General features: G+C 45.0%; 2 protein-coding genes across 2 annotated transcripts in view; both read right to left on the reverse strand.

The window, feature by feature from the left end:
- LOC121640242 (sterile alpha motif domain-containing protein 9-like) overlaps positions 1-15,751 on the reverse strand; it is a 43,734-nt gene that overhangs the window by 2,221 nt on the left and 25,762 nt on the right. The gene's annotated exons all lie outside the window — the stretch shown is intronic.
- LOC121639350 (sterile alpha motif domain-containing protein 9-like) lies at positions 2-1,264 on the reverse strand. The gene has a single exon (XM_041984509.1). It carries the CDS (start codon positions 1,262-1,264, stop codon positions 2-4), a length of 1,263 nt encoding a protein of 420 aa, XP_041840443.1.

Here is a 15,751-nt window from a genome sequence, read left to right on the forward strand (position 1 = left end):
TTCATGTCAGCTCTTGTTCAGCATCAGCTAGCTGTTCTTTATGCTTGAAAGCATTAATGGCTTTTTCAGCCAGCTGCAGAATTTCTCTTGGTTTGGTAGAAATTCCTTTGCTATTCAGGTGGTTCTTATGGACTTGCCCCAGTGTATCTGCAACAAATGAATTTTGGGGATCTCTCTCATTTGCTCTTTTCGCCCAAATCTCTGCCTGATTGTAGTCTTTTAGTTCGATGTAATAAAAACGAGCAAGGGCCTGAGGGAAAAGTGGATTCAGCTTAAATTTCTTTGATGCCACCTTTAAAACTGAGGCACTCTGTTTGCTTCCCTCCATCTTGTGAATATCTAGAATGAGTCTTGAAAACCTTTCTTGATTCTCTTTACTATCTGAAGTATTGACTGGGTCCTCTGTTTTCATCTCTCTTTTGGTTAGCATGTCTTTGACAAACCCAAGCACACATTGAGGAAACTCATCACTTTCTGCATATTTGCAAAAATTGTTCAGGAAGTTTCTTGCTGTGTCACTTCTGGTCACTCCTGCTGCAGCCATGAGTTCAGTGCAGCACTTCGCTATCATTGGATGAGCCATGCGGACCTTTCTCTCAGACCTTTCATCTTGTTGGAAGGTGATGATGAGATCACCATAGGGCTGCATCAACTCCTTAACTGTAAGGTCTCCATGGACAGAACCGTGAGGGTTGAGGAAGTCCAGACACTGAGACTCCAGTAGATATGAACCTGGTACGTAGGCGTTCAGCAGGGACAGGTAGGCAGCCAGCTGGGTCTTCTGTGGTCTGTTTGCTTTTCGGACTGAGCTGAATACTTCGCATGCTTGCTTGATGTAATCTTGAGAAAAATTACTTTGCATTATGTTAAAGCCATGAAATAGTTTTATTTTCTCACCATACCTTGCGATAAGCTCCTTTTTTTTCTTTTTAAATTTCTTCTCTTCTGCATCTGACAGAACTCTCTGCAGGACAACGGGGCCTTTCTGTACCAGGACATCCTTTCTCACACAGCTGAGTAAAATCGCTACAGACATACGGGTGACTATCTCTTGTTCAGCAATGGTCAGCATAATGCTGTCCTGCAGTTTGTCCAGAACATGCTCATCATTTACTAACAACAACACTGTGTTCTGGTGGCCTTGATCACCTGCTGTGTAAAGGAAAACCACCTCCTTTGCAACTTTTGTGATGTCTGAGGTTGAGTCTGTTAAAACAGCACATCGAAAGGTTTTCCTCAAGTCCCACAACACCTGCATGGCCATGGTTGTTCCTCCACTTCCTGGCTGGTGAAACAGTTTAACAGCTGATACCGCAGGGAGTTTTCTTTTTTCCACAATTTGGTTCTTAAGAGTTTCAAATCCATCTCGTTGGATGAAACCACTTTTAAATTCAGGATGCTCACTGGTGTGGAAATTGAGCCAGTTGGGGGGAGCCCCTTTGTAAAAGTTTTCTTCTGTCTCCTCAGCCAGTTGTTGATTAAAAATCTCTCCATCATACTGATCCGCATATAGAACATCCAGGAGAAAGAGGGAATCTCGGAATTTACTCCCAACATGTCTTAGTCCACCTGGAGCAGTGGACAGGGCTGATCCGCTTGCCATCTCAGATACTCAGTTCTTCACACCTTAGTCGATGTTAAAAATGAAAACAAACATCGGTTACTGTTGGTTGCTCTGTTGGGCTAAAAGACAATGATAAACACAGATCTTACATTTAGTGAAGGAAATCTGCTGCAAAAACTCAAATACCTGTTAGTGGATTTAGAGACTGACGTGAAAACACGTTTACCTTTTGTCAATGGGAAGCGGGTCCGTCCCTCCTCCATCCAAAAGCACTTATAGCTGCAGGTTCACCTCTGCGATTGGAGCCAGGAAAGACGTTTTGTGACTTGTGTAACAAGTAAATCTACAAATATAGATAAATTCTATTAGTTTTACAAGTACAAAACATTTTATGCGATTATGGGTGCAACAGTCAGTGCCTCAGGGAAACACTGACTTCATACTGGGCTACCCACAATGCACTGCACACTATAACAACAGGTATAGGTGAAAAGAGAGGAGCTGCAGAGGCAGCGTGCATGTCAGTCACGCGATGTTAAGGGAATAATTTGAAAATTAAATCCAATGTTTCAGCATAAATTAGGTTCCCCTTAAAAAACAAGTCAGAACATCAGCTTCTAATTTAAAATGACGTGGAGTTAAACCACCAACGTTGTGGTTGGAGCTTGATCAGGAAAATGTGCACGAGGTGCTGAAAAATTGTTCCTATATGTTGAAAAGAGAGAAAACAGGTAAGAAGGTTGTACTGGAAGCAGGAAAGATCCTCAGAGGGAGCTGAAATGTAAAAGCTGCTTATAATACTCATTAATCCTTTTTTTTAACACATCAGCTGAATGATCCAGGCGGCACTCTGCGTCCCGCTTCACTTTCAGCTTCTAGTAGATGCTGGTCCATCAGCAGCTTCGAGGGGAGGGACTGGATGGACCAGCAGCCTTTTTCATTTTTTTCTTGACAAATATAAAATGGGTCGAGTTATCTTGTTGAAGTGGTCACAACCAGAAGCAAATAAACACACCAAGGATACAAATCATTGGCTTGTGCTATAAAACTTCCACAGCAACTAAAAGCTCTATTGGCATTCAGAAAATTCAGCTTCTTAAAATAATGGAACATAGTTGGTAGTGATGGTAAGTTCGACTCTTTTCACTAACCCAGGTCTTTTACTCTCGAACAGTAAAGTGAACGAATCTTGAACGAATCATGTCGTTCATTTTTACAGCCGGTGGCGTTGTAAAAAAGTCCGCGATTCTCAAGCAGTAAATACTGAAGGCAACAAAACTACTGGTAATGCCATAAGCAATTCAAACCATGTGAAAACGTAGGGAAGCAAATACACACCACAATAAAGTGATTTGTGTCCTACATCCTCCCTGCCATTGTTTAACAGCACAACAGTGACTCAGTAGCTATCACATGACAAATGAACAAGAGACCGAGCCGAGAGCGAACGTACTGCTGAGCTTGATACAGCTTGAGCTGTGAACGAATGAAGGAAGACCCGTTCAGTGACCGAGTTGCATGTCACGTGACAGAGAGAAGAACTAGAGAGACCAATCCGAGAGCGAATGTACTGCTCGCCAAACAGCCTGAATGATGAACGAGAACGAGACCGAAACCGAGAAAGAGAACGAGAACGAGACCGAGAACGAGACCGTGCAGCCCGACTTGCTGCTCGCCACACAGCCTGAGCAGCCTGGCTGTCACGTGACAAAAAAGTCCTGAACGAATCATTTCTGTTTCCTGTCCTGACCTACTGACTGAGTTTATGCAGCTGCCTGCCATGTGGCGAGAGGAGGTACCACATGAAAATGAACGAATCGCCCACTGAGAGGACCCGTTACTCCCGAGTCATATAAAGGATTAGTTCATACTGAACGAATCACTAACAGTTGGTCTCTCCATAAAGTTTCATCAGCTCAGAAAACTTTCAGGAGCTTTAGAGCTTTTTAGTTATTTGACAATGATAGTGTTTGGTACGGAAGCGTGGAGCTGTCACCCAAATTAAAAAAAAATCGGACCTTATCACGTTATAACGTGATAAGGTCCGATTTTTTTTCATTTGGGTGACAGCTCCACGCTTCCGTAGTTTGGACTTTCGAAGGATGAAAAGAAGAAGAAAAAACACACACATATATATATATATATATATATTTATATATAACAAAAAAAGATAAATATATAGTATATATTTTGCCGTATGAATTTTTGTCTATTTCTATTAATGTTATATATCTTATTTTATTTTATTTTGCACATAAAGTCTTCATTCATCATGAATTCATCACAAGCAAACATTCCAGAAGTTGTAGTAACACAGGACAAACATGGCTTTACTGTACTTGAGTCTTAAATGTTTACTTTTACCTGCCACATTTAAACACAAATGTCAAAGTGTCTGTGTGGAGGAGGGACCCAAATACAGGACGGAGCCAGAGGCAGGGGGATGTTGGAAAAGATGGATTATTGGATAGATTCAACTAAACAGGAAGAACAGCTAAAGACAAGAAACCAAAACTCTGAAACACACTAATGACAACATAAAACACGAGGGAACACCAGGAGAGGTCGGCTAGGGAGTGACTACATGGAAACAATGAGGACTGGGCAGAGGAAAATACATAAATAAAAGCCGGAGGTAAGCATGCACTGAGGGAGCAGGGATGCAACAAGAAGCAAATGAAACCGGGTGCAGAGAAGAAGAACGGAACGCATAATGCTACGAACTCTATGACATGAAACAGGAGGAAAAACTAGCTGTGCTCCCTCCTAACATGGACATGGACATTTATCTACACTGTTTCCTTGAATGAGAGCCTCATTGTAAAATACAGAGAGCTGGAGAGCTACTTTCACCAGAAAAGACAAAAACAACCAGAATGATAACTAAAGATCAAATGCATGGTTTTAAAGTAATTATCCTCTAGCTTAACAAGGAGCTGAAACAATGCATTTATATAGATAGATATAAACTCCGATCACATTCACCCATTAAGAACAAATTTTAGAGAATATATCAAACACACACACACTCCCTCTGATGAGCTGATTGAAAATGTTGTTACCTGTTTCAGTTCCAGCTGTAGTGCAGGTGACTGAAGAGCGAACACGGCTGTTTATAACAGCTTCCACCTCGCCTGCTACATACCATGAATTCTTTTATGATTGTGTGTCACTTAGTCTCAGCACTCCTTCACACGTAGATGACAGCAGATTTATCACTGGGATTAAAATAGCTTCCATAGCTCGTGACTGAAAGACAAGGTACCGCCTATAAGTTGTGTTTCTTCAGAAATATTTTTAAGTCCTGCTTTCCTGTAAAGCAGAGTTTTCCAGTAAAGCTCCTCGTAGGTCGGCCCTGCACGTTTTAGATGTGCTTTTTCTTTTCAGGGTGGTTATGCCAGGAGTTCTAGCCACTATAAACATCATACTCCTTCATTCATTTTCCATACCTTTCATCTGTCCATCAGTAGCAGCTGGAGCTCAGGAGGAAGAGCAGACTTCCTCCAACCGGAAGGTTGGTAGATCAATTCTAGGCCCCCCCTGACTTGGGCAGGACACCTAACTCCAGTTAGCCTCCCAGTGTGCCCGTATGAGTTTGGGTGAATGTGGCAGGTAGAGTAAAGAGAGTACACTAAGTCCATTTACTTTCATTTTCAAACACCTTCATCCATTTCAGGGTCGCAGGGATGCTGGAGCCTAATTCCTGGTACACGCTAGAATTACCAGCTAACATAACCACAAATCCACCAGTGTGTTTAGTGTAAGGAATTTGTTTCCTGATGTGGGTTCCACTTTACTTTAGCTTTTTTTATTTTTTATTTTTTTTTATTTAACCTTTATTTAACCAGGTAAAAAAATGTTTGAGAACTAGTTCTCATTTACAAACATGACCTGGCCAAGAGGCCCCAGCAGGAATAAATAACGTACATACATATAAACAGACAACTGTGCATACACAGGACCACAATACAACAATACAATACAAAAAAAAAAAAAAAAAACGCAGAGTACAAATATATAAAAATGAAAGGGGGAAAGGGAGTAGAACACAGTATATAAGACGGATTTATGTGAGAGAAAAAGTAGTGGAGAAATGTTTGTATATAAGGGAGAGTCAGCATCGTCAGCAGGAACAAGTATCTACAATAATCTGTTGAAGTCTCTGTCTAAACAGAGAAACAGATATCAGAGCTGGAAGTTTGAGAGTGCTCTGCAGTGTATTCCAGTCATATGCAGCGGCAAAGTGGAAGGCGTTACGGCCGAAAACAGTGGCGGTTTTGGGAATGATGAGCTTAATAAATTCGGTTGACCTGGTGTGATGAGTGCTGCGAGCAAGGTGGAGAAGAGATGAGAGATAGAAAGGTGTCTTGTGTAAGATTGACTTGTAAATAAAAAGAAACCAATGATGGAGTCGCCGAGTGTGAAGGGACGGCCAGCCCACCAATTTATAGAGATCACAGTGGTGGGTGTGGAAAGGGGCGTTTGTGGCAAAGCGTATGGCTGAGTGGTAGAGAGTGTCTAGTTTTTTAAGGGCTGAGCTTGGTGCCATTTTATAAATGATGTCGCCATAGTCAAAAATTGGGAGTAAAGTCAATTTGACTAAAGTGCATTTGGTTGCGTGAGTGAAAGAGGCTTTATTACGGAAAAGAAACACTAGTCTGGCTTTTATTTTGGCTTGGAGATTATTTATGTGGGTGACGAATGACAGAGATGAATCCAGCCAGATGCCCAGGTACTTATAGGAGTTGACATAATCCTGCCGTCTAGGCAGGTGAGTATTGGTAGGGTGTCAGCGCCAGTTTTCCGACTAAAAAGGATGCACTTTGTTTTACTGGAGTTGAGGCGAAGGTGAAGGTTGTGGAAGGACTGCTCTACTGAAGAGAGGCTGAGTTGATGAACAGCTGCAGCAGCTTGTGGAGAGGGGCCGACTGAATACAGAATGGTGTCATCAGCGTACAGATGGATCCGAGAGCTGCCAGCAGCTTTATCTATGTCATTGATGTAAATGGAGAAAAGGGTGGGGCCCAAAATAGACCCTTGAGGCACACCTTTCGAAATAATGAGTGGTTCTGACATGATATTTTCTGCTTTCACTAACTTGGCACGGTCAGAAAGGAAGCTGGAGAACCAGTCACAGCAGGAGATGGACAGACCAATACTGGAGAGCCTTCGTAGAAGGATCTTATGATTAACTGAATCAAATGCCTTGGCAAGGTCAATAAAGGTGGCTAAGCAGACCTGCTTGGAGTCTAGTGCTGTGATGACATCATCCAGGACCTTCGCGGTGGCTGCTATACATCCATGGCCAGGCCGAAAGCCAGACTGCAGGTCAGATAGAATGTGGTTTGAGTCAAGGAAGCAGTTTAGTTGTTTGAGCACTAGCTTCTCCAAGACCTTGGCTAAACACGGAAGTATGGAGATGGGTCGGTAGCAGTTTGGATCCGTGCCGCAGCCACCTTTGAAGAGTGGAGAAACCATGGCTGATTTCCAGTCGGAGGGGAGGATGGAGTACTGTAAGGACCTATTAAACAGACTTGAGACAGGTGCTGCCACAATGTGAGCAGCTGCTTTCAAGAACCTGGGATGAAGACCATCAAGGCCAGCAGATTTATTTGGATCCAGCTTAGTGAGCTCATCCTGCACTTCTAAGATGGAGAGAGGTGTGTTGTTCAATGGAGAAGGCTGAGAATCTAATGAGGCTGGGTCGACCTCACTTGCTGAAGCCAAATCTGGACCTGAGACAGGGGAAACTTGGGTCGCATTGACGAAGTGATGGTTGAGAAGTGAGGCCATGCGAGCCTTATCAGTAATAACAATGTCATTGAATATCATAGAGATTGGTAGCTGAGGGGAGGCAAGCTTATTCTCCATGATCTTGACGATTTTCCAGAACTTCCTCGCATCAGAGCCACAGGTGGAAAATTTCTCCTTAAAATGGGAGATTTTAGCATTCCTGATGGCCCGTGTTGTTTTGTTCCTGAGTTGCCGAAAGGCAAGCCAGTCCGCCGGGGATTGTGTGGAGCGGGCTTTCCGCCAAAGGGTGTTCTTATGATGGATAAGTTCAGCCAGATCATGGGAAAACCAGGGGCTATAACGATTCTTAATTCTGCATTTTCTCAAAGGAGCATGTTTATTGACAACAAGCAGAGCTGGTTTATTGTGCAAAGCCGTGTGATATAAGATAGACACACCTGTTTCTTTGCTTCCATTGTCTTTATTTAATTTTGTCTCACTAATAAATAAAGTCAGTGGGGTTGAAGCTTTCTGCATATAGTTGTAAAGCATTGCAGGTATTTAACTGTGGTGCAAGCAGGGCGGGATTAAAAATACAGAGGTACCTGGGGAGAGTGTAAGAAGTGTGAAAGGTTTAGTGTGGGCCCCAGGTAGGCGTAGGCCCCTGGCCCTGTCTCCACAATATCCATCCATCCATCCATCCATTATCTTGACCACTTATTCCATTTCGGATCGCGGGTGAGCTGGAGCCTATCCCAGCATTTTAACAGGTGAGAGGCAGGGTACACCCTGGACAGGTCACCAGTCTGTCGCAGGGCCAACACAGATAGAGACAAACAATCATTCACACGCACACTCACTCCTAGCGAGAATTTAGAGTGTCCAATTAACCTAACGTGCATGTCTTTGGACGGTGGGAGGAAGCCGGAGAACCCGGAGAGAACCCACGCATACACGGGGAGAACATGCAAACTCCACACAGAAAGGCCACCGCCCTCAAGGTTCGAACCTCCCCCCCCAGCCAAGATTCGAACCGGTGACCTTCTTGCTGTGAGGCTGCGGTGCTATCTCCACAATACCCTTCGGATAATTCGGCTTTGCTTGCAAGGATTCCACATTTGTTTCTGAAGCCTAGCAGCCATTGGTACTACTGGCACACTGAGCAGCAGATTTTAAATCAGCTAAAGACATCACTGATGCTTCTTCTGCAGCATTAACAGTATTAAATCTCCCTGTGATAAATGAACTTACCGAAGTTACAAAGGGATGTCTGTTAGCACAGTCATCATCATCCACTGCGGCTGAAAGGCCTCGCTGGTCGTAACACAGTTCTGAGCAGGTTTAGTTTAGTTTGATACCAGTTTCTGGAAGAGCCGGTACTTCCATTAGACCGCTCCCAGGAGTGTGTTTAGTAGAGTTTTATGCTGTTAATGTACACACTTTTGTCCCTGATCTGCAGCTAAAAGCACAGAGATGATACTGATTCAGGAGCAAAGCAACAAGACGTTGATTCCGTCCTGAAGAGCCATGAGCGAGTCGTTCAGGTAAGACTCACCTTGACTTTTCCTCTTTCATTCACAGGTCGCAGGTAAGGATTTTAGTAGGTGAGAGGCAGGGCACACCCCGGACAGGTGACCAGTCCATCGCAGGGCCAACATAAAAAGATACAAATAACCATTTATGCTCACACTTGCTCCTAACAGGCACGTCTTTGAATGTCCACCACCCCACAGGTTCTAACCCCAGACGAGGTTCTAACCCCAGACGAGGCTCTAACCCCAGACGAGGCTCTAACCCCAGACGAGGCTCTAACCCCAGATGAGGTTCTAAGCCCAGACGAGGCTCTAACCCCAGACGAGGTTCTAAGCCCAGACGAGGCTCTAACCCCCAGACGAGGGTCTAACCCCAGACGAGGCTCTAACCCCAGACGAGGTTCTAACCCCAGACGAGGCTCTAACCCCAGACGAGGCTCTAACCCCAGACGAGGTTCAAACCCCAGACGAGGTTCTAACCCCAGATGAGGCTCAAACCCCAGACGAGGTTCTAACCCCAGACGAGGCTCAAACCCCAGACGAGGCTCTAACCCCAGACGAGGCTCAAACCCCAGACGAGGTTCTAACCCCAGACGAGGCTCAAACCCCAGACGAGGCTCAAACCCCAGACGAGGCTCTAACCCCAGACGAGGCTCAAACCCCAGACGAGGCTCAAACCCCAGACGAGATTCTAACCCCAGACGAGGCTCTAACCCCAGACGAGGCTCAAACCAGTAACTTCTTGCTGTGAGGCTGTGGTGCTAACCGCCACACCACCTTGAATGTTTGTCACGGTGAATGTTTTACACCCAACTTTTCAGCTGTTTTTGTTTGTTTCTTGCAGTTGAGCAGTCTGAACTCTACGTTGTGTTCTGTCTTCATGGACGTTCTCCCAAAGAACCAACCAGAAGGAGTTCAGCTCTCCGTGACGGAGGTAAGTCATTATAGTTTTTGTTATTAGTAAAATCTGTGTTTTTATATTTAAAAGAAGAATCTGAAATACTTGTAATTTCCAGGGAGAAAATTCTTGAAATGTCTTGTTGTGTCTGACCAGCAGAGTAAAAGTGAAAGATTTCCTGCTAGTTAATACAACAAAGATGGCAGTGAAATTAAAGGAGCTGAAATTAACAAATGTTTTTCTTTTTTGCTCAAAATGTGCCAAAAACAGTTTGGTTAGATCATGTAATCAATTGACTGAAATACTTAAAGATAAAATGCATATAGAACCTTTAGGAAATTCTCCTGGGACAGTTTAGGCATAGATATTAATCTAATGCTGCGATTAATCGCATCGTTACGTGCAAAATGTCTCTTTCCTTTAAAAAAAAGGCCTACAGCTATAAAAAGAAAATACAGTAAGTTTTGGTTTACAAACACGACATCAGGGGTCTCCAACCTGCAACTCTGGAGCTGCAAGTGTCTCTCTGGACCTTCCACAATCCCTCTAAATACGTGGCTAAAATATTTCTTTTATATCTATCTTTCTTGTCGTTAGGTTGGAAACCATGGACATTTTTTTTCTTTTTTTTACATAATTTTCCACAAATATCTACATTCCTTAGCAGAAAGTCTGTCTATCCTCTTTTTTTTAAATAAAGGTTTTATGTTTTTATTTATTTTAAAACCTAAAAACAGAAATAAAAATGTGGTTCTTCAAAAATAACAAACATCCTATGGTGGCTCTTCATTAAAAATATATATTAACTTGCCTTTTTGAAAAGTCTGGTAACATTTGCGTCTCTAAAAGAGTTTTATTTAGCTGGCTGAGGGAAAAATGTCTCTTTGGATTGGAAAGGCTGCAGACCCCTGCACTAAACACATAAACAGGTTTAGCAGCAGTTTTCAGTTAAAAATATTTCTTCATATATAAAATCAAATATTTATGAGAAAGAAGGATGAAATGTTCAGGATTTACTAACTAAAAGGTAAAAAGTCAGCAGGATGGATTTAAAGCTGTGAAGCTGCTTCCTTCTAAACACAGAAGGAACAATATGTGATGAATATCAGCATCAGGTGAACAGACAGAAAGCAGGATGAGAATCTTACAGCTTCTAGATGGTAAGGAGAGAGAAATATTCACAATATGCACAATAACAAGATGGCGGCGCGCACAGACGCAGCGGCCTGGAGCTCCTGCTACCACCGTAGTTTTTGCACTTTATTGGTGGTGCTGTGCATTATCTCGTACAGTTTTGGGACATTTCAGTACAGCAGAAGTGATCTCCTACAACTAAACAGCGGAGTACATCACCTGCCAGCCGAGTTTTTAATCCCTCCGGAGATCACCAGATCGCCTCCCGGGACACCCGCAGCTGAAGGCCGGAGGAGGAGACGCTGTGAGCGGAGTCGAAAGAGAGGCAAGCGGGGTGGCCTGTGGGCCAGGCTAAAGGCTAGCCCGTTTAAACCACCGCTCCCGACCATCTTTCTCTCAAACGCACGGTCTATCCGGAACAAACTGGACGAGATTCGGCTGCTAATGAACACGCGGAGGGCCATCAAAAACTGTTGCTGCATGATTTTTTGTGAGACCTGGCTAGACGGCTCCGTTCCGGACACGGCCATAGAGTTGGCTGGTCGCACCGCCTACCGAGCCGACAGGACCGCGGACTCTGGTAAGAAGACGCGCGGAGGACTATGCATTTACATCAACAACTGCTGGTGCACTAACGTGACGGTAATGAATGAACTGTGTAGCCCAGATGCAGAATTGTTGCTGTTAAAGTGTCGGCCAATCTATCTCCCACGCGAATTCTCTGCTGTTTACATTGGTGCTGTTTACATACCACCGGACGCTAACACTAAGCTAGCGCTAGCACAAGTGAGCAGTAGTATTAACAACAGCCTAGTAGCACACCCAGACAGTGTTTTTATCGCAGCTGGGGACTTTAATCACGCAGATCTGAAATCAGTGCTTCACAAATTCCATCGAAATGTGAAGTGTGCTACTAGAGGAGATAGAACTTTGGACCAGGTGTATACTAATGTAGCAGATGCATACAAAGCCCAGGCCTATCCCCACCTGGGTCTTTCAGACCACCTTTCTCTCCTGCTACACCCACGGTACACACCAAAGATCAAGAGCACGGGGACCACAGTCAGCACAGTGAGAATATGGCCAGAGGACGCAATTCCTTTGCTCCAAGATTGTTTCCAATGCACGGAGTGGGATGTATTCAGAGAACAGGGCACCGATAATCGTGATGCACTGGATAATTACACCTCCACTGTTCTGGCCTATATCGGCTTCTGTGTGGACCAAGTTACATTCTGGAAACAATACCGTGTATTTCCCAACACACCACCCTGGATGACACATGGAGTACAACAACTTATCCGGAAAAGGAATTTAGCTTTTACCTCTGGGGACCAGGGGGCGTACAGCGCTGCCAGGGCTGACCTGAGGAGAGGCATCAATGCTGCCAAACAACAACACAAGAGGCGCATTGAGGCCAGATTTGACAACGCCACAGACTCTAGGCAGGTCTGGGAGGGCATCAGGGCCATTACGGACTATGGGAGGAAATCACCGTCACCCTCAGCTGACTGTCCCACCTTGTCTGAGGACTTAAACCGCTTCTATGCCCGTTTCGACAGGGACAATACTGACCCTGCCCTTCCCCCTCTCCCCTCCACAGATCCTGCTCCGGTCCTGAGCACACACGAGGTGAGACGTGTCTTCCAAGGCATTAACATCAGGAAAGCAGCCGGACCAGACGGAGTGCTGGGCTGTGTACTCAAAGACTGTGCTGCGGAGCTGGCAGATGTGTTCACCTCCATCTACAACACTTCACTGTCCTGCGCTCTGGTCCCAGCCTGCTTCAAGGCTGCCACAATCGTTCCCCTCCCGAAACAGCCAAACATCACATGTCTTAATGATTACAGACCTGTGGCACTCACCTCTATTCCTGCCAAATGCCTGGAGAGATTGGTTATCAAGCACATAAAAGCCGTTATATCACCATTACTGGATCCACACCAATTCGCCTACAGAGAGAACCGCTCAACTGAGGATGCCATCGCTACGGTGCTGCACACGGTACTGGAGCACCTGGAGAACAGGAACAGCTATGCACGGCTCCTCTTTGTAGACTACAGTTCGGCTTTTAATACCATCCGGCCGTTTAAACTGCGGTCCAAACTCCATCAGCTGGGACTCAATACCACCCTGTGCAATTGGATTGTGGACTTCTTAACTAATCACACGCAGAGTGTTAGAGTGGGTAATAACACCTCCTCCACCCTTGTCATCAACACCGGGGCCCCCCAAGGGTGTGTTTTGAGCCCCCTGCTCTACACTCTGTTCACCCACGACTGTTCTGCCACCTCCTCGTCCAACCTCATTGTTAAGTTTGCCGATGACACCACAGTGCTCGGACTTATCACCAAGGACAATGAGACATACTACAGAACTGAGGTGCAACATCTGGTGTCTTGGTGCCATAACAACAACTTGGCCCTAAATATCAAGAAGACCAAAGAGATAGTCGTGGATTTCCGAAAGAAAGGACGAAACAACCACCAACCTCTCTTCATTGGCACTGACGTGGTGGAGAGGGTGAGCAGTTTTAAGTTTCTGGGGGTGACAGTGACTGAGGACCTGTCCTGGGGTACTCACATCGCCTCAGCTGTGGGAAAAGCCCAACAACGCCTATATTACCTGAGGAAGCTGAGGAGCGCTCGTATCCCCAGATGCCTGATGGTGAACTTTTACAACTGTGCCATCAGTAGTGTGCTGACATATGGGTTTTTAGTGTGGTTCTCCAGCTGCACTAAGGCTGACCAGCAGGCACTTCAGCAGGTGGTGAAAACAGCGGGGAAGGTCATCGGGATGGCTCTCCCAGAGATTAGCACCATCTACCCCACTCGCTGTCTGAGAAGAGTGCGCAACATCCTGCGGGACCAGTACCACCCAGCTCATCACCTCTTCCACCTGCTGCCCTCAGGGAGAAGGTACAGGGCCATAAAGGCCAGAACATCCAGACTGGCCAACAGCCTGTACCCTCAAGCTGTAAGACTTCTGAACACTGTCCCCCTCCCCTTTCTGCCACCCTCCCATGGACAATAACCACACCCACCGATCAATAGCACTGAACTGGTTTTGCATTGCTGCATAATGTCACTATCTTCATGTACTGTATCTGCCTGAATGTCCCCGCTCTCCAATACACTTTATCATCGCCCTGTTGCTGCTGCCAATATGCTGTACTGATGTCATACTGTGCTAACTGTGCTAATGTTTACACCCGGGTTATATTGGGGTTATTTATTACACTGGGCTAGCACTTACCAATTTTTTTTGCACTTTATCAACTACACTGTGGATGCTCCAAACGTAATTTCGTTGTTTTTTGTGACAATGACAATAAATACTTGAATTGAATTACAAACTTCCATCCATGCACCTTTACTGCTTCATTATCCACATTTCTGGCCTATAATTTCTGTAAACTTTAATTTTCATCAAAGCCAGTGGCCAGCAAAAAAAAAAAAACGCGCGATTAAAAAAATTAATGGCATTAATTAGGTGTTGCGTTAACGCGCGATTAACGTGTTAACATGCCCAGCACTAATAAATACATTTAAAAATGATTTGTGACGACTTCCGGTTTGGCTAATGGCGGAGTAGGTAGGTAGCAGACTGGGAGAGCTCTGTCGAGATCCTTAAGAAATTCATTTAAAATCGTATCAACACATGGTGTACCCTTAGCCAGGACATTTATTAAGATGGGTAAGTCAACAAAGAAACCCAACCAGGTGCCGGAGGAGCCGGATGAAGAGGAAAACCCGCACGGATCCCACGTTAGCCAAAAGACAGCATGTGCTGCTAGCAACCGCGAACCCCCATTGATCCGGGCCAACATGGAGGCGATGCTTCTCAGCTTGGAAGAGCGAATTATTTCAAAGTTGTCGGTACAACTTTCAGCAGGCCGAGCATTAATTGATCAACACGACAAAACCATTCAACAAATTGAAACTTCAATGAACGACATGCAAAACAGATTAATGGAACTTGAGTCCACCTGTAGCATGCTAGTGAGAGAAAACGAATTATTGAAGCTCAAGACTGATGACCTTGAAAACCGGTCTCGCGCAATAATAGTCACCTAACTGGCTTACCGGAGAAGTGTGAAGGCCCACATCCGACGGCTTTTGTTACGGAATGTCTGAAGGAGATCTTCGGACCAGCTGCATTCTCCGCTCCGCTGGCGGTGGACAGGGCGCACCGTGTCAGTGTTCGCAGACAAAACCAGAACACTCCGCGCCCGTTCATTGCAAGGATTCCTCATTACCAGAACAAAGAACTCATCCTGAAGCTCGCTCGGGAAATGGGTCGTCTCGTCTACCATGGGGCAGAAATCCACATTTTCCCAGACTACAGCCCCGTGCTTTCCCAGAAGAGAGCCGCGTTCTTCGAGGTCACGTCTCAGCTCAGATCCGCAGGTTATCCATACAGGATGTTCTTTCCAGCCAAACTTCAGGTTACAGACAAAAAAACGGACAAAAATAACTTTCCTCACTCCGGGGGAGGTGCGGACCTTCCTAGTCGACGCGGGCAAGGGAAAATGAATCCCCTTCGTTTTGCTGTCTTCACGGCCGTGGTTTGGTGAGTCCCGTAATGGCGCTTCCCTCTCCATCTGGGCTATTTGAACTCCACAGTTATTCCGAAGACTCCACAATGTGCGTAGTATGGTACTAAGCACTATAGACAAATTTAAACAGGACTTTTTCTAATATTTATTTGTTTTTTTATTTATTTATTTAAATTGGTGGATTGTGTGGTAATATTTTCTTTATCTATGGATCGAATTGACTGTGGAAAAGCGGATTATCTTTACCTGTGTTTTGGGCACCAGTATTTAGGCTGTGGTAGGCTAAGGCAGGCCGTGTTTCACCCCGTTAAGAGGTGTAATCTGTTTACTGT

Source organism: Melanotaenia boesemani, chromosome 5 (genome assembly GCF_017639745.1).
Source record: "Melanotaenia boesemani isolate fMelBoe1 chromosome 5, fMelBoe1.pri, whole genome shotgun sequence".
NCBI lineage: Eukaryota > Metazoa > Chordata > Actinopteri > Atheriniformes > Melanotaeniidae > Melanotaenia > Melanotaenia boesemani.